Source organism: Melanerpes formicivorus, unplaced genomic scaffold (genome assembly GCF_026170545.1).
Source record: "Melanerpes formicivorus ecotype bairdi unplaced genomic scaffold, bMelFor1.0.p_v2 SCAF_22, whole genome shotgun sequence".
In the NCBI taxonomy this organism is placed as follows: Eukaryota; Metazoa; Chordata; class Aves; order Piciformes; family Picidae; genus Melanerpes; species Melanerpes formicivorus.
Window position 1 is genome coordinate 11419565 of NW_027142374.1, and position 25541 is coordinate 11445105.

General features: G+C 42.1%; 2 protein-coding genes across 2 annotated transcripts in view; both read left to right on the plus strand.

The window, feature by feature from the left end:
• Positions 1 to 177: 177 nt before the first annotated feature.
• Positions 178 to 23494, plus strand: RADX (RPA1 related single stranded DNA binding protein, X-linked). Its single transcript, XM_068152171.1, has 15 exons — positions 178 to 870; positions 1983 to 2125; positions 2960 to 3152; positions 4943 to 5051; positions 5195 to 5286; positions 5381 to 5503; positions 7097 to 7204; positions 8084 to 8251; positions 9385 to 9545; positions 10039 to 10247; positions 11408 to 11461; positions 14628 to 14698; positions 16947 to 17234; positions 18617 to 18799; positions 20402 to 23494. Exons 1-15 carry the CDS (start codon positions 297 to 299, stop codon positions 20545 to 20547), a joined length of 2622 nt encoding a protein of 873 aa, XP_068008272.1. The 5' UTR covers positions 178 to 296; the 3' UTR covers positions 20548 to 23494.
• A 1218-nt stretch (positions 23495 to 24712) lies between these two features.
• The window catches only part of RNF128 (ring finger protein 128), a 44103-nt gene continuing 43274 nt past the window's right edge, over positions 24713 to 25541 (plus strand). The window contains exon 1 of the mRNA XM_068152173.1: positions 24713 to 25162. Within this exon, the coding sequence (XP_068008274.1) occupies positions 24757 to 25162 (406 nt within the window). The 5' untranslated portion in view covers positions 24713 to 24756. The remainder of the gene's footprint in view (positions 25163 to 25541) is intronic.

A 25541-nucleotide genomic window follows, 5' to 3' on the forward strand; every position in this document is an offset into this window, starting at 1 on the left:
AGCGCCACAAACCCCCCGCTACTTCCCGGCCGCTAGCCAGCTATCTATTGCCGGCTGCTCCTCCCTCCGCTTCCCGCCCAGCCGAGCCCGCTCGCTTATCTCCGCGCTCTCGTTGGCAGCTTTGAATGGAAGGCGGCGAACGCGCGCGCGCCAGCCCCGCCCCCTGCGCGCCATGGCTGTGTCCCAGTTGGGCCCGTGATCGCTGGAGGCCCAGGCCGCTGTATCCCGCCGCCCTCCCCCGCCCCAGCAGCGGCCCCGGCTTTCACCCTCGGGGGAGGGGCCGCAAGGAAGCTGTCATGCCGGACCCTAATCTGGAACGGGACGTTAGCGCAGAGGAGAGGCGGGGGGCGGCGAAGCCGGAGTGCGGCGGGATCTCCCGGCTCCAAGAGCTCTTTGAAGAGGTGCGGGAATCCTCCCAGCTGAGCGTGGCCCCCGCGGAGCCGCCGCTGGTCACGGTGGTGGCGGTGGAGCGGTACCTAGCCGAGGCCTCGCCGCCCGCCGCCGCCCAGTACTGGTACGACGTGACACTGGCGGACGGCGTCTACCAGGAGCGCTGCTACCTGTCGCCGCACCTCAACGGCCTGGTGCAGCGCGCGCACCTGCGGGCCGGCGCGCGCCTGCGCCTCACGCGCTGTTCCTACCTGTACGATGAGAAGCGTCTCAACTACGGCTTCGTCTGCCTGGAGGGGCTGCAGCTGGCCGGGGATGCCGGGCCGCCCGCTGCCGGGCCGCCCTTTGCCGCCCCGGGCCGCCCCCGCCTGCCCCCCCTCCGTGGGGAGAAGAAGCACTACCTGCCGCTGTGGAACAACGAGGATCCCTACGGAGATGTGTGGGTGGCGGACAGGCCCCAGGAGCAGGTGGACGCCGACGGTAAGCGGAGAGGAGGTGGCTGTAGATGAAGGGGGGTGTAGGTGGAAAGTGGCCCAGACAGCACGAGGGAGGTCTGCGCTGCTGAATCTGTCTGGACATGTCCCCAAAGATGAAAGTGTGGTTGTGACATTGCTTGTGCAGCTGCGCCGAGCTCCCTGGTCAGAAGTGATCTTCTGGTTCTTTTAGGTACTAATATGAATATGCCATACATACCCACTTATTACAGAGCCATACAGTGTTTGGGGTTGGAAGGGACCTTTTAAAGTCATCAAGTCCATCACCCTGCAATGAACAGGAACACCTTCAACTAGAACCCCTGTCCAGCCTTGAATGTTTCCACAGATGGGCATCTACCAGCTCTCTGGGCAGCCTATGCCAGTGTTCACCACCCTCATCGTAAAAAAAGTTATCCTTTCATCTAGTCTAAATCTACCCCTTTTCAGTTTAAAACCTTCACTCCTTGCCCTGCTGCAACAGGTCTTGCTGAAAGATTGTCCAAATTATGTTATAGGTCCCCTTTATGTATCAAAGGGCCACAATAAGATGTCCTGGCGCCTTCTCTTCTGCAGGCTGCACAACCCCAACTCTTTCACGTTCAGCTCACGTTATTTTGAGAGAGCTTTGTAAACTTTATGAAATGTGTACAGAAAATATGTAGCTGTGATGCTTGCACCCAGTCTTCTGAGGTGGTAGAAGCATCCATTCCAGCAGCAGTCTCCTGGCTAGTCTTGAGACTGCTCAAACCTAGAAGGTGCCACCCAAAAAAGCACGTCCATGAAGCCTTGTGAGGAGGGAGGTATGATCAGGAGTTCTGCACGTGTTGGTGCCTGTGTCTTTTGTAGTATCTCTTATGCTCATCTCACGGGATTTTTGTGTCATTTTAAATATGTCAGCTCTCTCAGTTGAAACTCTGCTGTATACAGATAGGTCACAACAGCATGTCATGGTAAATTGTATCAGCAAATGAGCCTTTTTAAGTGTTAGAAACATTAAGAAAACGTGTGATGTTCTGGCTTGTGCACTTCACTCCTGGAAACTGAAATGTTCAATTTTAATGAGCCTCTTTGGTATTTCCCCCTCTTCCCCCCCCCCCACCCCCCCTTTAACCTTAGTCTCCAGGGTGACTTCTCTTGGTCAGCTGGAAATGATCTGGAGAAGCAGGCTTCACTTCCCTCCACTTCTTGTGAGAGTCCTGCACAAGTCTAGACTAAGGTACTACGGGAAACCAGAGAAAAAAATGGATATGCCTTATCAGGTAAAGCGGGATGGATGTGCAGGTTAACACTCAAACAAATAGCTGTAGGATATTTGGAAATCATTATTCCCAAAGAGTAGGCACATAAAGTTCAGATGTGTTGTAGCTACTTTACCAAAATGCTGAGAGTCCTTTTGTAGGAGGAAATGGTGAAGTTCATGATTGTATGTACAGACTTCAGACGTGTTTAAGATACTATAATTCAGTTGAGCTGAGACCATTGAAAGAGTATTTTAAAATCTTTTTCACTGCTCAGTGATCTGCTTAATTAGAGATTCAAACTTCACCCATCCTAAAAGAAAAAGCAAACATCTTTGCCATGAGAAAAACTTTTCACTAAAGTTTGCAATGTAGGTTGTTGTCTGCATTGTTAACTTTGTTTGTTTGAAAGGCTTGTGTCTTGGTTTTACCAAGAATGTGTAGCATATGGTCCTGTCACATCTCAACTTCCAAAAGATGTTTTCCCTTCATGTGTGTTTTAAACAGCATTTTAAAATACAGGTTTTTTTCCTTTTATAAAGAAGAATCTTTTCAGTATTTTTTCATGTGTATGATATTTCACCAAGTTCTTCTTAAAACCATAGGATGAAATAGTCATCACCTGCCATAACTGAGCACTGGAAATATAAGGATTTGGGCTAGGGTAGTAGTGGAAGTATTATTTTGTGGAAATTGAGATTTCTTCAACTCTAATATTCAAGTTTTGGAACATATTCACTATCCATTTGTAATCATCAGAGAAACTACATGAGTGAAGTATCTGATGCATTGTCCAAAATAATTACAAACCAGAATGATGATAATGTATTCTGTCTCTTTTTTTTTCCCCTTTAGGCTTACTTTGAAGTTGCTGATGGTTCAGGCATGATGTCAGTGGTTTTGTGGAATTCATTATGTCCTGAATGGTACAACAGTCTGAAGGTTGGCATGGTGCTCCTCCTTGAACAGTATGCTATCAAAACCAGTTACCCATATAAAACACAGCCAACCCCAGGGGATTCACAGATGAAGAGATTTACTACAATTGGTTAAGTATTGCAGAACCCTGTTTTGATTCAGTGAGATACAGCTGTAAAAAAAGCTTCATAGAAATAAAATAGTGATCCATTGCTGAGACTAATTGATAAGGTATATGTCCTTAAATGTTAGCTTTGAAAGGTGTCATAGCACCCAAGTTGTTAACTGTTCCCTGTTTATATTTGGATTGTATCAAGCTTATTGCCACAAGGATATAAAACCTGCATTTGAAAAATAGATAGAAATCTAACTCCTCATTTCAAGCATTGAGGTCATAAAGACACACCTGTGGTACTGAATTTGAATGTGCTACTCCTGGTTAACAATTTGGAATTCCCTCAAACCCCAACTTGTCTGTGTTTTCATTACAACCATTCACCTGTAGATGTTGTTAAATGTATCTAGAGGGTTAACAAGGCCACAAGGGAAAAGGGTTTTCTAAGTGTTCTTGCAAGGCCCTATGCTTCTGGCATATTACTAGATTTCTGAGGAGTTCTGCATTGCTTGCTTCTGTTTGTAGCTGCACCATTGCATGACAGGCTAAGAGGTTCTGTTTCAGAACCTAAAAGCCTCTGGAACATAAATAGTTAGTACCAACACCTTGAATTCCACTGCTAGGCAACGTGTGCCTTGCACAGATCACTGAATTTACGTGGTACTGATGAAAACTGCTGCTTCAAATAGGATAAACTGACCTTAGCTCCTGGATCATCCCAGGGTGTAGTCCAGACCTGAGTAGAGGACATTCCTCAAATCTCAGAATGGAGACACAGTTTTGATGCATGGGAAAGTGTTGTTTTCAGAATTTCTCTCTGGAGGGACTGTCTTAAAACAGTGTGCAAAACCATGATAGTCCTCCAAATACATTTCTAGAAAGCAGCATCCAAAAGAAAATTCTTAGTAGAGGCTCTGATTTCCAGGGTAATGCCTTCCTAATGTTGCACTGCTAGGGTGAGGGGCCAGATATAATTATCTAAGCAACTGTATACATTATTGGGACCTATTTAATTACTTTAATGACTGTCTTGTAGAAACAGTCAGAATCTTTTTCATACCAGCAAGATTTGTCTTGGTAGAAGAGGGACAATAGAGTAGCAGCTCTAGCTGATGAAATCATTCCTCCTGTATCTTTTTTTTTAATCTAGTTGTGTAATCCCTCGCTTCCCCTAATGTTCCACCATGTTTTTCACTCAGCCTCTAAACACTCTGCTTAATAAATTAAAAATTTCAGGTGCTATATAACAGACATGAGAAGACCTTTTGATTTTTTTTTCCCCCCCCCCATGGCTGTGGTGTTTATCATATTAATAACTTTCTGAACTGGTATCAGATATGGAAGTTCCCATCTGGAAGTTTCTGGCTTCTGTTTTACTTCCGTGTCTGCAAGTCAGTATTAGATCTTGGTGACATTTGAGAATGAAGCTAGTGTAGAAAGTACTTGATATCTAATTACTATTGTTGTATTATGTGTTGGTGGGTTTAAAACTTATCTGGCTGGATCAGGGTAATCAGCTCATGTAGGGAATTGGAAAGCTTAACGTTGCTCAGACTGTAAACTTGCCTCGTTGAATGCTGTACCTGAATTCCTTACTTTATTTTGATGAAAGCATGAAGGCAGAGGAACTGATTCATAATTTTACAGGCAGTGAGCCAAAACCAGAACACTTGATTCAAGAAACTTGACCCTGGTTTTGTTTGTGTGGCTTTTTTTAAAGGTTTTTCTTTAGTTTGTATCCTTGCCTTAAATCCTTAAATATTATTTTGTTGTGCCTTTTATTTTTTTTTTTCCTTGCTTGTCAGAAATCAGCCTTAATGTTCGAGACCCTCCTACTAAAATAAGTATTATTCCAGAAGAAATGGTTAAACCAGAGTGGGGATTACCTGAAGTTAAATATCGTTTTATCACAAGGTAAAATAGAAGTTTGTTGCTTGGAGCTTCAATTTCACTGCCTTACATTGAATGTTAATTGGAAATGCTTTTTAAGAAGTGTCTGAGAGAGCTTTCTGCTCCATCATTAGCAAGTACCCGCATTTTTTCTGTTTTGGTTTTAGGTCAGAGCTGGATGACTTGCCAAACAATCATTCCTGTGATGTTATTGGTCTTGTGACGTTTGTGGGAAGGACAGAGAGAGCAAGAAAGAGAGGTTTTTCTATAAATACCACTCTCAGAATGTATCAAACAGCTTTTAACTTCCTGAATAAGTGCTGATGCAGTTCTCTTTATATTTGCTTATGCAGAACATGGTGAAGACTTCTGGCTCTATCGCTGGGCACATGCCATTGATGGGACCTCAAACCAACCCTTCATACTGGAGATATTTGCAACTTCTCAACCAGATGTATTTGAGCGTATTCACCCAAGTATTCATCTCTCTATAATATTTACTAATCATTATTTACAGGGGTTTTCTTGTGGGCTTTTAATGTCAGATGATGAATGTGCTTGCCACTGAGTAATAACTTGCCCTGGTTTGTCTCCTCAAGCAGAACATAGCTGATCAGAAATGAAAATGTAAACATCTTTAACATTTGAAAGAGATCAGTTTAAGTATTTGGAAGCCTTACCCTATAGCAGTCTGCCACTGAATCTAAACAAATAGATGAGCAGCTGGCCCTGGGGCTCATCTGAACTCATTCATTTCAAACAGAAACTTAAGCGAAGCACCTGAGGCAACATTTCTTGCGTCAGAGGGAAATAAGGCAGCTGGTGAAATCTGTTACTCCTTTTGTCCTGTAAATAAGTCTTTCTTTAATAGACAGGAATAATTTAAGAGTATTGGAGGAAAGGACAGGTGGAAGTGGAAGAACCTAATTTCTTTGAATAAATATTTCTTGGTCCAATAGCAGTTTTTGCCCTGCTATGTTAGTTATTGTGTGTAAGAGTATGGGAGGAAGGGAGAGGTGGAAGTGGAAGAACCTCATTCCTTTGAATAAATATTTCTTGGCCAAATAGCAGTTTTGCCCAGCTATGTTAGTTATTGTGTGTAAGAGTATTGGAGGAAGGGAGAGGTGGAAGTGGAAGAACTTCATTTCTTTGAATAAATATTTCTTGGCCAAATAGCAGGTTTTTTTCCCTGCTATGTTAGTTATTGTGTGTGAGCTAAGAATGACAACATTTCAAACTGGGGAATCCTTAATTAAGGATTTGAAGAAGAGTTTAACATTTTTCTTCTTCTTCTTCACCATGAGAGTGATGAAGCCCTGGAATGGGTTGTCCAGGGAGGTGGTTGAGGCCCCGTCCCTGGAGGTGTTTAAGACCAGGCTGGATGAAGCTCTGGCCAGCCTGATCTAGTGTGGGGTGTCCCTGCCCACAGCAGAGGGGTTGGAACTAGATGATCCTTGTGGTGCCTTCCAACCCTGACTGATACTATGATACTATACTATAATCTTATGTTCTTTCTCTCCTCTCCTCCAAACACTCATCCTTCCCTTAACAATGGTTGGTGTCATGTACATTTTTTTGTATCATATGATGCAGGACCAGCTGCACAGCTGCAAGATCATAACTGCATTTATCTCAAGTGTTGTGGCAAATGGCAAAGACTGACATTGCAGTAATTCACTGAAATATTAACAAGAGAGTTAATTTTACTCTGTTTAGAAGCATTGCAGTGGCATACCATGATTTCTTGTGCTTCCCATGGTTTTATGCTTTTTATCCTTAAGAAGCACAGCCATATTTTTACTATTTGTTTCATTGCTACCCTACCTGATGAAGAATCTCATCTTTTAGCCCTAATATGTAAGCTGAAATGTCTTTACACAGTTGTGAAATGGAAAATTTAATTACAGCTACACGCTGTAATTTAAAGCAGGGCAGTACTTGAAGCATTTGTAGGGGAAAGAACTAATAGATGTCTTGTTTAGAGTGCTTAATAAAATTAATCTGTCAGTCTTGACATTTTAAAATCATCAGGAAAAAAAATGAAGGTTTGTTTGTTTTTTTTCTTCCAGTGACATATTTGGTGTGTACCCAGATGAGAGTGGTACGGGACCACACTGAGAATCCTTCCAGCAGAACTTACCTTACAACTTCAAATGAAAGTCAAATTTTCATTTCAGGTAACTTAAAGTTGGTTTCATTTTATGTAGTTCTCGTCTCTTTGGGAAGGGTCCACAGTATTAGTTTGTCTGCCAGACATAACTTTCATTTAATGGTGAAATACCATCACGAAGAGATAAAATGCGTTCTCGTGAGGCATTAATGGGTGTATCCTATGAAAAGTACCGAAGTTTTACTAGGTTAAGTCATATGTTTACTAATTCTTTGTGACAATTTTAATCCTTTGATAATGCAACAATGCAGTTTACCACTTCCTTAAAAACATGAGAAGGCACTTGCACAGCTTTTCTGACTTAGACTTCCATATTACAAAAAACCAAAAATGGTATAAGCATCCTAAATCAATGTTACCTAAACAACTTTTTCACTAAATGTTTAAGAGCTATTCTATTTCCTCTTTCTCAGTGTAAGGGCCTTAGGCAGACTATCATGTTTGTGAAGGAATGTTGTGCTGCACCACTCTGAGGGAGTATTCACAGTATAGCTAAGGTTGGAAGAGACCTCGAGTATCATCGAGTCCAACCTATCAACACAGACCCCATGACTAGACCATGGCACCAAGTGCCACATCCAATCTCCTCCCGAACGCCTCCAGGGACGGTGACTCCACCACCTCCCTGGGTGGCCCATTCCAATGACTAACGACTCGCTCAGTGAAGAACTTTCTCCTCACCTCGAGTCTAAACCTCCCCTGGCACAGCTTGAGACTGTGTCCCCTTGTTCTGGTGCTGGTTGCCTTCCAGATGGTCTCCTATCAGTACTCCTGTCTGCTTTTTCTGGTCCTGTGATACCGCACACAAGATACCACCAGTCAGCATGTCACAGGCAGGACAGTAACTTGCTTTAGTTTTGATGCCTGCTTACTTTTCTTTTCAAAGGGTGGCACAAGGGCCAGCCATACACCAAGGATGCCAAAGTGAAAAGCTTTATTCGGTGGACTAAAACACAAAGTGAAGCTGATCAAATGAAGAAAGCTGTCATTGGTGGCTATTATCCTTTTCCACGACCTCCAAATAACTTTTCAAAGTACTGCAAAAACAACAAAGGTATCACACTGTCGAATATCTTGGTTTGTACTGTCAAATATCTTTCATGGTTTGTAGCCTTTTTGTTTTTTAGCTCAGTCTCACCCCATGCGTTTGTTAGAAAGCAACAGAGTTGTTACTGGTGATGACTCAACTTTGTAATGTCATTTAAGAAAAATTTCCTTTTATGACTAACTGTGTATCATAAGCTAAATCCTCATCATACAGAAACTATCGTGGCACCATCAGCTGTGGGAGAGCTGCAGCAGCTTACATGAGCTACAGCGCTGCAAAGAAGTTTTACTCCAGTCAAATAGGGATTAGCAGAATTCTTCACTGTAACTGCTATAGTGAAGAATCCAGTGAATTAGCAATCTCACCTGAAACAGAAATGGTGATAAAAAGCTAAGAAAGGTTTTGTTTAAATATTTTTTTGATGTGGAAAAAAAAAGATATAACATTATGCCAAAATAGATTTTTTTTTTTTTTCAATCAATTTAATATTTAGAATCATGGAATCAGTCAGGGTTGGAAGGGACCACAAGGATCATCTAGTTCCAACCCCCCTGCCGTGGGCAGGGACATCCCACACTAGATCAGGCTGGCCAGAGCCTCATCCAGCCTGGGCTTAAACACCTCCAGGGATGGTGCCTCATCCACCTCCCTGGACAACCCATTCCAGGGCTTCACCACTCTCACAGTGGAGAACTTCTTCCTCACCTCCAGCCTGAATCTCCCCACCTCCAGCTTCATTCCATTCCCCCTAGTCCTGTCACTACCTGAGATCCTGAGAAGTCCCTCCCCAGCCTTCTTGTAAGCCCCCTTCAGATACTGGAAGGCCACAATTAGGTCACCTCGGAGCCTTCTCTTCTCCAGACTGAACAGCGCCAACTCCTTCAGTCTGTCCTCATAGGAGAGGTGCTCCAGCCCTCTGATCATCCTCATGGTCCTTCTCTGGACACGTTCCAGCACCTCCATATCCCTCTTGTAATAGGGGCTCCAGAACTGGACGCAGTACTCCAGGCGGGGTCTCACCAGGAGTACTGCATCCAGTAATTTAGTAATGTTCCCTGTTGAGTGTTGTGTTCAGACATTTTGATACTATGCTTCTTTAAAAAGTGTTTATGGAAATTTCTTCTTTTTTTTTTTTGCAGTTGAATTGGTTTTGAAAGCCATAGGTGACACTGGGAAAGAGATTGACGACCTGCACTACAGAGAGCACAAGCGCATTGCTATTCAGGGAATAATTAGTGCCATAAGATACATCAGCTGTAGCCATGCAGCTGAAAAAGCCACAGGAGGGAAAGTGGATGAGGTACAGTGTTTGAGTATTACTGCTCTAGCACTTAGGCAACTATGGTTGTAATTGGAATGGCGAATTTTTGCCTTTGAGTTCAGAAACTAGCTACATTAACCTTTGGTTAATTTAACTTGCTATTTTGAGTGCAAAATTTCTGGAAGTCATAACCTTTTGAAAAACAAGATTCAGTGCTTTGCTGAAAGTGGTAATGGCAGTCCTCCCTAAAACTACCTGCTTAAAAGTTACTAGTTCAGCTGACTGTGTAACCTAGGATAAATTAGAATGGGGGAGAGGCAACCACTGTAACATGCTCACTGCCACTTTCTAGACAGAATTTATCTTACTAATGTGATTAGAAGATAATTTCTGCTAGATACAATGTGCCTTTCAGAAGGTAGGGCAAGTGGCTGTGTTCCTTTAAAAGTTACTTGAAAATGTGTAGGCTTTTGAGTTGGAAGCAATAGCTTTAAATGCTTTGAAATTCTTCAACAATTAACTGTTGTTGCAGAAAGATGCTTCTCAGTCTCTTGAAAGTGCTGCTGCGTCTGAAGAAGACAGTTTTCACAAGGGGAAAAACACCAACCTTCAAAATAAAGAGGCTGAGTCTTCACAGGAGCCACAGTGCTCTCCTGGGAAGAAGCAGCACCGAGCTCTCTGGCCAAAAAAGAGTCCTGTCAAGAGAAAGACACCATGCAGATCAAATAAAGATGCTGAACAGTAAGCTCTCTCCATAGGCATGTAGTGGATCTTCTAAAAACTGTTCACAGATATTATTTCAGAGCCCAGGCCATAGAAAATATGTAGGAAAGCTTTAAAAGCAGAGATGATTTAATCTTTAAAAGGCAGTCGGGTGCTTTTTCTAGCATCAGGTGATGACAAGTTTACTCTTCAGGCTAACAAAGGATTGTTTAAAGCAGGTGCCTGGCTTGCACTGCTCTCTTCTGATTAATGTTTATGCTACTTTGTTGTTAATCTCACAGATTTTAAATGAAAGTAGTTAATACTTATATACAGTTCAGTGGCATAGCACATGGGAACAAGCAGCAGCTAGAGTAGTGTTAAAAGATTGCTTTACTGAGGAATTCTGGATCTGGTATACTTGCTTCTTTCAGACATGCTTAGTTTTTTTTCCTCTCCTTTTCTTTTCTTTCTGGTTACTTGAAAGTACTGCATGCAGCTGTAACTTCCTGTCAGAAAGGCAAGTAGATAGCAGGCATGTGCTAGCCTAAAGGCTTGAAACAACCTGTAGTAGTATGGCTCTGCTCGTGCTGGGGCTTCATGAAATGGCATTACATTTAGTCAGGCATAGACCAAGGACATCAGTACAATATAAGGAGATGGAATAAGACCAAGTAAGTAGTCTGATACAACTCTGTTAGATTCAAGAGTAAAATACCTGCTTGTGGAAGGTTGCAGTTTGTTGCAGCATTTGTGCAAAATCGAATGCATCCATGCTTAGACTTACAAAGCTGGTGTATACCTTGACAGATTAATGTTGCAAATACCTAGCCAGTCACATCTTTTTTTGTAGTGGACTTCATGTGCTGTATGATATGGTATGTCTTTTTTTCTTCTCAACTTTTTACATCCAGAAGTGATAATGTGGGAAGAGGGTGGGTAGTTAGAGTATTCTGAGGGGAAAATGAGATGGAATATAATTAGGATTGGATAAAAAACCTAAGACTAAGAAAACTCTGGTGAGTAGAACTGCTGTTTTGGCAACATTACAGCAAACTTGTTAGTGGATTTCTTGTAAAATGGGTACATTTTAGTGTCTTAGGTTAGTTCTGCCTGAAAGAAAAACATGGATGTTATTGGCTTTGTGCATTTCTACCTCAATAAATACTGTAAACTAATGGTTGATTTCCTACTTTAAGGGGAAGCAAATCATCTTACCCCTATTTCACACGGGCTGCAAGAAGAAAACTTGGGTAAGTCATGTGAAGTTTAATTACATTTAATAGTTGCAACCATGAAAGAAAGATACTTGAAGTGAAACTTCACAGCTCACAAGTCTTTATGGAAGTGAAATGAAAGAACCGGTCAGGGCAGAGTTTAATATTTTCTGTTCATTTCCTCAGCAACAATTCTAGTGCACATACATTGGATTATTTTACTCTAAAACATAATTTTGAGTGTGTTATTAAAATAGTTTGTTAATGCTGCTAGTGCTACTTAGTTAACAGGGGTCTGTCCTGGTAAGCAGAGTAGTGTAGTCTTAGTTTCAGAGAGATTACAGTTTAAGTAGGAAAGTCAAAGGGAGGAGGATGGGGTGCTTAATTAGCAATCAGAGTGAACAATGTAATAGCATTAATGGATCTGCTAGGGGTGGTTGAGCTATATGTTGTCCTTGATGCTGGAGGGTTATAAATAGAGTTATCCCTGAGAAGCTACTTTGCTCCTTCAACACTCAGTTTTTGTTGAACTCACTTTGGGTCCAGGAATTTCAGGAATTGGGTCCAGGAATTAGGAATTTCAAATCCAGAGCCCTGACAAGTCTGGAACCTAGTCAAATAACTACAAATGGAAAATTGTGAAGAGAACTGAGTGAGTGTTGGTCTTTGCTAGTCCAGGGTTAAAAGCTACTTTTCTTTGTACATGTTGTGTAAGGGCCATAAATTCTTGTCCTTTGTTCCAAGCACAGTGCAGGTAACTTGGATGTTTGAACACTTTGATGTCAGTAATTTTGAATGATTGGGGGTTTGGCAATGGTGATTTGGGCCTGTGTCATGAGTACTTACACCCCTCTGTTGCCACCTTAGTTTGCTTTTATCCCTTCTTTCCTCCTCCCAAAACAAGGGAGCTAGGGACGTAAAGCAGCAATAGGGTTGATTGAGCTGATGACAAGTTGTTAACCGTTCAGCCAGGATTACTGCTCTAGAAGTGTGCCTGTTTTCTTGAAAAACATTTCTTGGAAGCTAATTTGCAAAAGCTTTCTCTGTGGGATAAAAGAGGCTCCTTCAAGTTCCTGTGACTGTTGTTTCCTCTGATCCTCTTGGTAGGTGCTGCATTTTCTAGGGGAAATGGTTGCCTGGCTCTGCAGCCTGTGCATTAGAAGTGTGACACCTGGCTTTAAGGTCACATCTCTGCAGATGGGGCAGGATTTTGCATCTTGTGGCACAAATCCATAGGAAGGTCTTTGGCTTGTTGAGAAATGTCCCATTTTTTCTTGAGGGTGGATGGTGGGAAGAATATTTTTTCTCCTCATTTCTTGAAAGTAAAGCAAAAAGGGTTGTTTATTCTGTTCTCTGCTTCTCTCAATCTCCTACTCTCCTCGCTACCTGTATGTCTGCTCTATGCCATTAATGCTAAAACCCGAACTAAAGGAGGAGAAAGTCTGTGTTGGATTATGGAAAGCTGTTCACTCTATATAATTAAAAGGTAACTTGTGTATTTCTGTAATTAGCTGTGCAGTTGTACTGAGTTCTCCAGATTGCAAACAAACAAACTAGAAAGGTATCCTGGCATACCTTAAAATTGCTTTGTTTCCTCTTCTGCTGCTTAGAAGGAGCAGAAGGTCAGCTCTTGCTGAAGTGCATTGATAAAATACCAGCAGTAGAGATGTATTTGGAAGCACATATTTTGCATCAAATATTTGGTGCAGCTTTTCAGCATGTGGTTGCATTTATTCTATAAAGTTGTTTTGGTTTTAATCAGTAAAAGTTTATTTTAGTCTGTTTATTGACAGACTCTGTACTTAGATTTAAGGCCAGTCTGGATGGGGCTCCGAGCAACCCAGTCTAGTGTGAGGTGTCCCTGCCCATGGCAGTGGGGTTGGAACTAGATGATCTTTGAGGTCCCTTCCAATTCTGACAATTCTGTGATTTCTGCATAAACTTTGATCTGACATCTTGCCTCTTTCTGAAGCTGCCCTGGACCTCAACATTTGAAAAGTACTTTGTACTAGAGAGTCCCATAGAAACACCTACGAATTGTCATTTACCAGCACTTCCCACACAGCTCTGCTCAGAAACTCGGGTGTGCAATGGGAGGTGTGTAGGGTCATGCTGTTTGAAAGTTCTCTGTGTGGCAGCTTTTTGTGTTTACAGAGTTAGGTGGGCAAAACCTCAGCTGCTGCACAGTTTGTGCTGCTGAGGTGAGTATTCTTTTATGCCTAGAGTTGGAGATTGTGACAGCTGTTCAAGATACATCCTTAAGGAGTATGAAATGGGAAAAATTAAACTCTCTAAATCCTTATGAGTGATACACAGAATGTCCTTCTAAACAGCCCTTTTCTCACTGCCTGTATATTGTGTGTTTGCAGTTGAAATCTTCTATTGGCAACTGCTTTACTTGTCTGGAACTGTAATGATACCTTTACAAATTCTTGCCTGTATCTTAGTTGTTTGTGATGTAAGGTAATCAAGATAGTCTTTTCCTGAAATTTGTTCAGACACAACAGGGAGTTTATAATGAGTGGAGCAAAGAACAGAATAAATGAGCCACAGAGCTTAATTTACCATGCTGTGGCTTCAGAGTATCTGTTGCATTTTTCTTCTGCACAATATAGAGAATGGTTGCTTACCATTCATGCAGAATTTTGTTGCTAAAACTAATAGTGTAACAAATACCTAGCTTGTTTGACTGCATGATTGTTACAGTAGGGTAGCATGTGCAAAGGAAAACATCCATTTGGAATTTCTCTGTCATTTGGGATGTGGTGATGTGGCTCCGTTGATGCTTTGGTTTTGGCTGCCGAGGGGTGCAGATAGGGAAGTGCAGCAGCATGCTGTGCAGCTGGTCTTTCGAATGGCTTTTCAAACCTCTTGGCCATCTGCAGTGTTCCGCCTTTCGGGTCACACATGCTACTTCCAGTAGGTGCCCAGTAGATGGCAACAAACGCTAGTTTTGGAGTGTAAAATACTTTCCTGTCTCCTTCGTAAAGAAATGGATTCATCCTGTCTTGAAACTCTTCAAGACTTAGTGCGTGTAGTAGCTTATCACAGGTTGTCCACTATGAAACCAGGTATTAGTGCTCACACATTTGAGCTTGTATCATTTGTCACTACAAATCTGTCAAGGTTTGAACTTTTGCTGCATAACATTTCAGTTTAAATAGTTTTAAAATATATGTGTTCTCTAACTTTCTTTTTATAGCTTGGATGAATTTCAACAGGAAGATTTTGTGCAAGATAAAAGCAAACAGGCTGTATCAGGCAGCTTCACAGGTACGTTCCAGTTAGTTGTTACATTAACCTTGGGAGGTTTAAACCTGCTTTTTCTCTGCAGGTCCAAAACAGGCAGCAAAGATAACCCTTGTTTGTCCAGACAGCTATTCTGTACACCTGTCTGCATCAACCTGAAGGGAGCCACTCTAGCAGTGTAGTTAGTGCTGGGTTGAGGGTTGGCCTGGATGATCTTTGAGGTCTCATCCAACCAGGTGTTTTCTGTGATTCTGTAGTGCTAATGTCATTCTACTCAGACATCTCCTTGATGTGTTCTAGAGGATGGTGGAAGGACACTGTCAGGCTGTTCTCCAGTATGGAGAATAAATTCATAGTGACTTTGTTATACAAGTTTTAAGTTAATTTTGTACCTCAGAAGCACTTAGTAGTATAAGACCTCACATTTTCTGTTGGCAGATTCCTCACCTTTGTGATCTGCATGTGATAAAATTCTCTCTCTCTCCAGGAAGGTAGCCCCAAAGCTATGTAGCTAATGAAAAAGACAAATACAAGGTGTAGGGAGGAAGTGAATGAAGCATACAAGCCATTAATAATACTTAGTTTAGGTATTTTTCTAAGTTAATATTAGTGATATATCTCAGGTGCAAAGTGGGAATCAAATACTTCAGCCTGTGCTTTAGGGTAACAGGAAATGTAACTATAAAGCAGAACTGCACTGGCTGAGTTTACTAACAAAAGTGTGGCAAGGAAAACTTTCTAGTAGTGTAGGCTGGTGATCAAAGTAACTTCCATTTCTTTACAGGGAAGAAACATCTGCTGTATCCTGCAATTCTGCAGTAGTTTGTTGGGGTTGTTTTAAAGTCCTTCTGCTTACTGAATGCAAAATAGGGTTCCTATCAGTTGTTTTGTAAGAAGTCATGTGTTTGTCATATCCATTTTCATACAAACTTTGGTGCTGAGACAGAATAGAATAAACCAGGTTGGAAGAGACCTTCAAGATCATTGCGTCCAACCTATCATCCAACATGCTCTCTGTAGCTAGAGCAGTTCAATCATTTGTTCTATTTTTCTGCTAAAGTGCAGTCAGATTGTTAGAGATTTCAGCACCTTACTGTTCAAGCAACCAGTGGTGGCTGTTTCTACTGCACTGTCCTAACTACACATCTGTGTAGGCTAAGTTAATGGTGAGTGTAAAAGTAGGACACACAAGTTAGAGCAACAATGCTATATTCAGGGAGAAAAAAAATCAACTCCTGACTCAAATTTTAGCAAGAGAAAGGGGGTTTTTAATCTCACTTCTTGCATTCTGCCATTTTTATGTACTTCATTTGCCTTATTAAATCTTCATCCTTGTAGAGAATACTGTAATTCTCAAGTAAAATGGTGAGGAAAACATGCTGCTTTGTGTAGCAGCTTTCATATCCCCCTTTACATTAAATGAAGAACTCCACTATTGTTAGGAAAGTCTTGCTTTATGCAATCCAGAGCTCACTTTCCATCCCAGCATTAATGTCAATTTTTCAATTCACTCTCCTTTGTTGTCTAATTGAATGCAGCAAGGCTCTTTCTTTCCTTGCTGAATGTTCTTGCATTCGTCATATCAATTTTGTGTATGTTCTGGGTTTTTCATTTTGGAACATCCTGATACTCCATCATAGCAATTATGACACTAAAAAAAAAGAAGCAAAGAAAAGCATGTGCTGGTAGAGAAATGTTGGGGTGGGTAAGGCTATTTGATGAGGAGATGCAAGGCTACACTGGGGATATTTTGAAATGAGATTTCTGCTGAGCAGAAGGTGGGATTTAGCACTTGCCTTCAAAATTGGAAGGGATGGTTGTATAAGCTTTTACCATTAACAGTCCTCAAGTGATGTAGTAGGAAAGAAGAATGGAGCTATCATCCACTGTACAGCAGGAAACTTTAATGTAGCATAGCCTTCAATGTAAGCACAGAAATACTGTGCAAGGGATCAAAAAAGTTTGCCTCCACTTGTTTCCCTGGTTTCTGGCTGTGAATTGAACCAAGCTACATACTCTTCAAAAGCAAGCCACGATGAAGGTCTTGGATGGGTGAAATACATCTTTTTATGACATGTCTATCCTCAAAGGTTACCAGTTTATGCATGTTCCAACCCAACTTGAATTCTGTTGTATGTTTTGAACATTCTGCCACATCTTCATGATCAAAATGTTAGCTATTTCTACAATGTAAACTCTTTCTCATCTACCAGAGAAGGGATAAGATTCAAAAGGCATAAAAGCAACTAAATATTTTCTGTGTTTCTAATAGACCAAGAAGGAATGACTGATACACCTGAAGCTGAAGAGACTGGAAGAACTTGTGACTCCTGGCAAAGTGACCTGTGGACACAAGTGAAAGACAAGTTAATGAAGTATTTGCATCACAGCAAAATTTTCCCAGAAAGCATCCCACGTAAATTCGAGTACAACCGCAAGGACTTATTTGTGCAGCAGTACAACCTTCATGCAGCAGTGCACCAGCCCAAAGAAGCAGAGAAAAATATTAATGAGTTTAGAAGTGCCAGTGGCCTTGGGTATTATGAAGTGACAGTTCTGGGTAAGTATATGGTAGCTTGGCCTGATCTAGTGTGAGGTGTCCCTGTCCATGGCAGGGGATTGGAACTAGATGACCCTTGAGGTCCCTTCCAACCCTGACAATTCTGTGATTTCATGTAACTGCAGTTTTGTGCATAGGTTTATCTGTATCATTTGAAGAATGTGTAGAGTCCTTAAGATACTGACTGTTACAGTTAGAGGTAGGTCCTGTTCGTTAATTCAACAGTCTGATATCACCAGTGAAATTAATCAATGGCACTTGATTGTCAGCTGGCTTTGCTGCTGGACCTACATTCCTCAGAAATAAGTTAGTGTCCTTCAGGGGAGCAAGACAACTGTAAATTCTTCTTTTGAGCTTTATTCTCATTGAGTAGTTTTTCTGAATGCTGTTCCTCCTAAAGTGCCTTCCTGCCATGCTAGGAAATTAAGGACTGTGTTTTAGCCATACTCATGAAGGGCTCCCTGCTGCTTCTGGTTAGCACAAAACATCAGTTGGTTGATCTTTATTTCTTAAAATACATACATCAACTTACACACCTGTTAGTCTTACTGTAGAATATTGAATCTGTTGGATTTTGTTTTCCCATTAAAAGGAGAAGAAAATTGCCTAGCTTAATGATGCTAATGTTAAGTTCCCATCATTTAGAAGTTTCCATTATGTGCTAAGGGAGATTTGCAGAGAGATGATGTTTGCATATCAGTCATTAGAACCCTGGGATTTACAACATAATATTTCAAGACAAAAGTAGCACAGGTACTGCACCACAGACTGCATATGTACACAGGCTGTAACATCAATTTTTCTTCCCTTGTAGCAGCAATGAAGTTAAGGAGTGGGAAATGGCTTCCAATGTTGGTTTAGAATTCGTGAGCTAATGGCATTGTTAGCCTTAAATCATCATATGCTGTAACATCATATCAGTTTGAATGTGCTTATGTATAAATATATACATGCTGGAGGTGGGGAGATTCAGGCTAGATGTGAGGAGGAGGTTCTTCACCATGAGAGTGGTGAAACCCTGGAATGGGTTGTCCAGGGAGGTGGTCGAGGCCCTGTCCCTGGAGGTGTTTAAGACCAGGCTGGATGAGGCTCTGGCCAGCCTGATCTAGTGTGGGGTGTCCCTGCCCATGGCAGGGGGGTTGGAACTAGATGATCCTTGTGGTCCCTTCCAACCCTGACTGATACTATGATAGAAGTGTCTTTTTAGTCCTTAGTTATTAATTAGTAGACAAAGAACAATGAAATTAGAGTCAGTGCAATAGGTTGAAATTAGAGTTGGTGCCTGCAATAGATTGTGTTTTAAAAAGAAGAAATGGTTCATGACATTGCTAATGGGATGAAGGTGAAGTTTTCTGCTAACTTAAATATTTATTTTTCCAAAGGTATAAACCATGATGTTGCAATAGATGTTGCATTCCTTCCACTCTTCTGTCCTGAAGATCCTCACTTATTTCAGCTAGATGACACCGAAAATGATACATTGCTCTCTTGTATGAGTCACGTCTCTGCATGTCAGCAGAAGGCCACTAACAATGGAAAGCTTTGTGGTGTGTTTCCACTTTCAGGTGAGACTGGCTTTCACTCGTCATTTCTTGTTCCATCTTTCAGTGCAAGAGGTAGTCTTCTATAGAAATCTTTGATGTAGGTTTGACATTGTGAAAGGCACATGAACTCTCTGTGACCATCGTTAGTAAATGCAATACTGAACCTTGAAGGCATTTATTTCAGTACAGCGGTTCTCATACTCTGAGGATAGTATTTTAATATCCAAACCAGGAACTCCTCAGTGACCTAGACAATATTTACAGGTTGATGCAAAATCAGACTGATCTAGAATGCAGAATGTGTGGCTTGATCTGCTGAGAAGGAGAGTGAAATAACTGTCAATCGATTAGTCCCTTTCACTGGTGTCACTCTGAACAGCTGCTGTAATGCAACCTGCAGTGCCTATAAACTGCAGTATTTGCCTGATACTGAATTATTTTCCTTCAGATTATGCTTCTATTTACTAGCACCTCACAAGAAATATGGTGAACACTCTTAATGTGTATCCTCCTGCAAAGTGCAATATATACAAGCATTGAGCTTTCCTGCATGTTTAGACACACCTGACTTTGTTTAAATACATCTTTGCTTTTCCATGAATACTACTATGAAATCTGAGATTCACTCATGGGCAGAGTCCGAGGGCATGAGATTTAACACATCCAAGTGCCAGGTTCTACACATTGGCCACAGCAACCCCATGCAGGGCTACAGGCTGGGGTCAGAGTGGCTGGAGAGCAGCCAGGCAGAAAGGGACCTGGGGATACTGGTTGATAGTAGGCTGAACATGAGCCTGCAGTGTGCCCAGGCATCCAAGAAGGCCAATGGCATCCTGGCCTTTATCAGGAACAGTGTGGCCAGCAGGAACAGGGGGGTCATTCTGGCCCTGTACACCGCACTGGTTAGGCCACACCTTGAGTCCTGTGTCCAGGTCTGGGCCCCTCAGTTTAGGAAAGATGTTGAGTTGCTGGAATGTGTCCAGAGAAGGGCAACAAAGCTGCTGAGGGGTTTGGAGCACAAGCCCTATGAAGAGAGGCTGAGGGAGCTGGGGCTGCATAGCCTGGAGAAGAGGAGGCTCAGGGGAGACCTTATTGCTCTCTACAACTGTCTGAAGGGAAGTTGTAGCCAGGTGGGGGCTGGTCTCTTCTCCCAGGCAACCAGTACCAGAACAAGAGGACACAGACTGTGCCAGGGGAGGTTTAGGCTGGATGTTAGGAAGAAGTTCTTTCTAGAAAGAGTGGCCATTGGAATGGGCTGCCTGGGGAGGTGGTGGGAGTCACCATCACTGGTGGAAGTGTTTAGGAAGAGACTTGATAGGGTGCTTGGTGCCATGGTTCAGTTGATTAGATAGTGTTGGATGATAGGTTGGACGCAATGATCTCAAAGGTCTCTTCCAACCTGGTTCATTCTACTCTAATATGGATTTCAGCTTTTCTGTATCTGAGTTCTGATACTGTCGCTTCTTGGGATTGAATTTACTAGTAAAATTCTACAAAAATGGAATCAAATAAATCCCAGTAGGCTTTTCACTGAAAGCAGGTTGATCTGCATGGAAAACAATGGCAATTCAGTATACCTTTTTTCTCTGCCCTTCTATTGAAATACCTTTTCTTCACTTCTAGATGAAATTGTAAAAGCAGCGATGGATCTAGATGGCAAACACGTTGTCTGCATCCTGGATGTCTGCCACTTGGGTGAAGATAAGGTAGAAGTCTTTCTGAGCAAAATCTACAAGACAGTGGAACCTGATGTGATGGATCCAGTGTGATTTAATAATTTATTTTCCAAATGTATGTTGTTCAAAAGGAGGGACATAAAATTCCTGTAACTTGAATATACCCTCTACACATTGCACTTTCTAGAGCTATCAGGCACAAACAGGAAATTTAGATTCTTAGAGCAATTGTGACGGTCATCCACATAACTGAGAAGGATGATTGTTGGCTTTAGTTTGGCTTTATTTTATTTTCAGTCTTGACACAGATTCCACAGTGTTTTGGTCACTTATGTTCAAGAAGGATGACTAGGGAGTACAGGCACCTTTTTTTCTGACAGGGTACCAAGGAGTGGAGCGTGATTGTCGCCTCTCTGCCTGTGCACATAGATACACAGGAAACACAGATATCTGAGAAAGGGCTGAGAAGAGAGGCAGGTTTTCCCCATGCTAAAGGCAACGTCTGCAGAAGAATTAACTGTCTGTGATACAAATTTAGGCTAGAAATCAGATACTGTTGATGTAGTGATCTTTTTGTGAGAGGTACTAGGGACAGCCTAACTGCTCTTTGGTCCTGAAGCTTACTGTGTTAGTGAGAGGCATTAAATGCCATAGTGCCTTTAGTATTGGTGACTGGACTCAAGTGATCCAAGAAGGCACAGCGACCGCTGTGTGTTTTTGTTTTTTATATGTCTGCTTTTGTATATACAGTGTTGGGTAGTGAGTGTAGTACCCAAAGTTTTGGAAAGTATTTTATTTATTGATTTAAAAAAAAAAATAAAAAGATAAATTAAAAAAAAAACACCCAAACAACTCCTTTGAACCTTCTTGGTGGAACTGGCTTCTAGCTTTGCAAGACAACAACTATCTTGAAGGAGTGCTTAGCATAGCAGGATACACAGTTTGTGTATCATCATTGAATGTTTTTCTATTGATCCTCCCTGTGCCCATTATTATTATTTTTTGTATAATAGCTGTATGCTGAGTGCATGAAGGAGCTCAGCAGCTGCTGCTTCCACAAGAGCAAGAGAGACTAGAATTCTGTCAACTTCTTATCTTTCTGCTAAGTAGCACCTGGCTCCTGCTGAGTTCAGAACCAGTCCCACTTTTTCTTCCCATGTCAAACAGTCTCAACAACTGGATCCTTAGGAAATTATTCTCAAGCAGAAGCTCAAACTTCCTGCAGTTTGACAACCTGTCTATGTGAAATGCTGGTCTCCGTTCAGCTCTTTGAGAAGAGATAATTGCGTTGTGGCAGTTCGCCAATTAAATTGCACCGTTCTTTTCCAAAGCCTAGAGAGTCGATTCATAGGAACAAGTTTATTCTTTTGTGGTAAACTTCTAGGCATATTTTAGCAGGCTGTTGGTAATTGGGAAGTCTCTCTTTCAACTAGTAGCTCCGTTCCATCTGCCCTGGGGACAGAGGGCTTTGTCTTCAGGTACTTAAATTCGGTGCCTAACTTCAGTTAATGGTGATTGAAGGAGGAGAAGTCGCTGCTCTTATTATAGTGCAAGTTCATAGGCAACTTCAGATAAAAAGTCAAAGCCTTAACGTCCTGAAGAAACTGGTTAAATTACTCTGTCTCTAGTGTGGTTTACACTTTAAAAATATATTAATGAGAAAAGTTTAGTTAAATAGCACAAGGACTAAAACTTAATGAAATGTGACTGTGTTGTATGTTTATATGTTGTATGGATCACATAGTATTAATTCTAGAGCGGTGTTCATGACCTTATGCCTTTCAGAGTACATTGTAGCCTCCCACAGAAGGCAAAATGAAAGCACACAAGCTGGAGGGGAGTGCACAGTGTTGCTCTGTATAATCTCATTGCTTCTGGGCATGTGAAGATTAGAAGCCATTGCTCTAGAATGAGAGAGATTAGCACCAGCACTTCGCGGACCAAACTGAGCCGTGCTGACTGTGTCAGCCAGTGTTTTTTTATTTAGATGCACTTCAGGTCGAAGTCTAATTTTAATGAAGCCATTAACTCTAGAAGCAATTTTAAAAGTAATTGTCTTTATACAAAGGGACTGCTGTGGCTAACTGTCACAGTGCCATGTATTCAGCTGTTCTGGTCATTCCCATCCATCCTGTGAAACAGAAATGCAGCAAAGGCTGTTTGCTGCGTTGCACCGTACTATGTTTTAAACGTGTAGCATTAATCATTTCAACCTCCATGTTAGGACTTCCTAAGAAATGCCATAATGCTGTGGAATATGGATAATAATGAGCTTGAGACTTTAAAGTATGTACTTTATTTTACAGAAGCTTTATTTGATTTTTTTTCATAGCAAAAGCTGAGAAGGAGAGAGGTTTTAAAGTGCCAAAGTTAGAAGCATAGGCTGCCTGTGTGTAGAGAATATTCAATGTCTGTAGTAAACATGGGAATTCTACTCTGGGTCATTCTGTAGTGGCACCTACCCCATCCCTCCCAGTTATACTGAACTTCATATGCTGACTTCCGTGTCTGAAGTGTTTCAGTGTTAACACGGTTCCACCACAGTCTCCCTCCTCCCTGTCAAGCCAACACTGTGGCACTGTGGCAAAGGTCCTCTGCGAATAAACTGCTTGGCTGACTTACTGCACTTCATGTTTATTAACACAAGTATAAAGCAAATGTATTCTTGATACTGAATCTGTCCATATGTTAAACCAAGACACGGAGCCTTTACTCCTGCAAAATGTCATAGGCATCATCTTTCTTGCTGCCGTGTTTTGCCACTCCTGATGGTAAAGTCTGAGTACTTTTCCTAACTGCAGGATTCATACCCAGCCAAAGCACTGTACTCTAAAATCCTGCATTTGCCTGTTTCTTATTGTTTCCAGCATTAATTTCAAGGAAAACTAGAGGAAGGTGAACTGTACATAGCTAATGGTACTTTTTAGCGTATAAAACTTGCTGTCATATATCCTAGAGGTAAGAAAAGGTTTAATTAATTAAATGTAGAACTAGTGCAACACTGAAAACTGGAGACTGTAAATAAATTAATATATGTAAACACCTTGGTTCGTTGTTTTTTTCTTTTCCACTTCTGCATGCTGTTTCAGTTTTCCAAGACTTCTTTTCTCCACAGTCATGCTCACACTTTGAGAGAATCTGTACAGGAGAACTCAAGAACTTCCATTAAAATCCATGCCACCCATTTCAGCTTCTCTTCGCTTTCAGCACTATGTACAGGCATGACTTCAGCAGAAAACCAGGATGTGGGTCCTGGTAACATCTCAATTTGTCCTTTGTTTGCATTAGGGACTACAGAGTTCTGGAATTAGTAAGATTTTCATTTTTCTGTTGCAATGTGAGAAAACAAGAGTTTACATTAGTGATTGCTGTGTAGTGCAACACAACACCGAGTGAATTTAGAGAAAGAATCTGTGGAGCTGAGTTGTGTGGCAGTCATTCAGGCATCTCGGTGTAACTTTTCAAAGTGAAGCAGGCTGTGAAAATGAGCTGCAAGAAGCAGGAGCTTGCCTCTCTCATCAGTTTGGGTGATTCTACATCTTTTGCATTGCTATAAATCACTATTAAAATCAGTTTATTATAAACACCAGAACAGTCTGGCCCTGGCTGAGGAAATTATGTACCCTAACTTCAGTTAATGGCAGTTGAAAGAGGGATGCAGCTGTCTTTGTTATAGTGTGAGTTCATAGGCAGATTCAGATACAAAACAAAAGCCTTCACATCCTAAAGGAACTGATGAAATCATTTTGAATGACTGAAAGAATCTGGGGAATGATTTGGTTATCTTAGTCTTTAAGATGAGTACATATTTTTTAATGTTTCCTTCCCCTCCACTTTTGACATTTATAACAGGGTCATTTGCATCACAGATTGCATCGTGAAGCGAGCTTACATCACTGAATGAAAGATGGCCTGAGCCTCTGAAGGGATGTTCAGGGTGAAATTGGAGCAGAGGGCTTGAGCAGTCTCTTAGGAGGCAGCACCAGAGCTAGAGGCTGTGCAGTAATGGGGGAGAAGGGAAAGAACAGGGCTTTGTGAAAAAGGAGCAGGAGGTTGGGGCCGAAGGTTACTTGCAAGTCTTCAGTCTTTCTCTATTACACAACGGGCAGGTGCGTCACTTGTCCCGCCCCAGCCCCCACTCCAGATAAGCTCACTGACACCTCGAGGACTCACCTGGGCGGTGTCAAGTTCCTGCTGGAACTGAAATTTCAAACTCCGCAGCAGGCTGTGGGCTAACGACGACTGCGACCGGCCAAAAATATCTGTACAGACATCTACATTTTGTGCTTGTATGAATAAGCAATGAAGCCAGCGGCTAGGGTCAGTTTTTCCTGCCTCCTGGTGGTTGCCAGTGTTCTCCTCAGGACTGCAGAGGCGTTTGCTGTGCGCGCCTCCGTAAGGTTACACTATTTCGACAGCACTAGCAACAGGTCTGTGTCTGAGCAGTGCGAATGTGGCCTGTATGGATTAAATTCCCCTCTGCTTAGCGCCGAGGGGCTCGTGAGCGTTCCAAAATCTGCTAATCTTCAAGCCTGCGACATGAACACCCAGTTCAACGTCACACAGCTGCCGTGGATAGCGCTGATTGAGAGAGGCAACTGCAGCTTTACTGAAAAAATCAATGTGGCAGCCAGAAGGGGTGCAAGAGCAGCTGTGATCTACAACACGCCGGACAAAGGCAACACCACCGTCCTGATGTCGCATTTCGGTGAGTAGCACGGTGCGGAGGGTTGCACCTGAGCGTTTCTCCGAGCAACCTGATCTAGTGTGAGGTGTCCCTGCCCACAGCAGGGGGGTTGGAACTAGGTGATCCTTGAGGTCCTTTCTAGCCCTGACAATTCTGTGATTCTGTGGAGGTTGCTTGGCCCAGCAGAACTGGGTTATAAGGAAACAGTTGTGTTTGTGGATGAGTGTTGCTTTTATCAAGGAGCTCGACAGGGAAATAAACGTGTTATGCAATTTGAGTCTAGACTGAGTAAGGAATACTCTGCTGTAACGTTCTGAGTTCAGCCCAGGGCAGGCAAACCGGCAAGCCTCTGAAGTTGGTAGCAGTTTTCACTTCCACAGCACACAGATTATTTCAGAAA

Excerpts from the sequence above, each read along its gene's own strand:
- RADX (XM_068152171.1), top strand. The coding sequence starts at position 297 with ATGCCGGACCCTAATCTGGAACGGGACGTTAGCGCAGAGGAGAGGCGG. Across the intron at positions 5,287-5,380 it reads AGAGAGAGCAAGAAAGAGAG|AACATGGTGAAGACTTCTGG; the intron begins GTTTTTCTATAA and ends TTGCTTATGCAG. Across the intron at positions 7,205-8,083 it reads AAGTCAAATTTTCATTTCAG|GGTGGCACAAGGGCCAGCCA; the intron begins GTAACTTAAAGT and ends TTCTTTTCAAAG.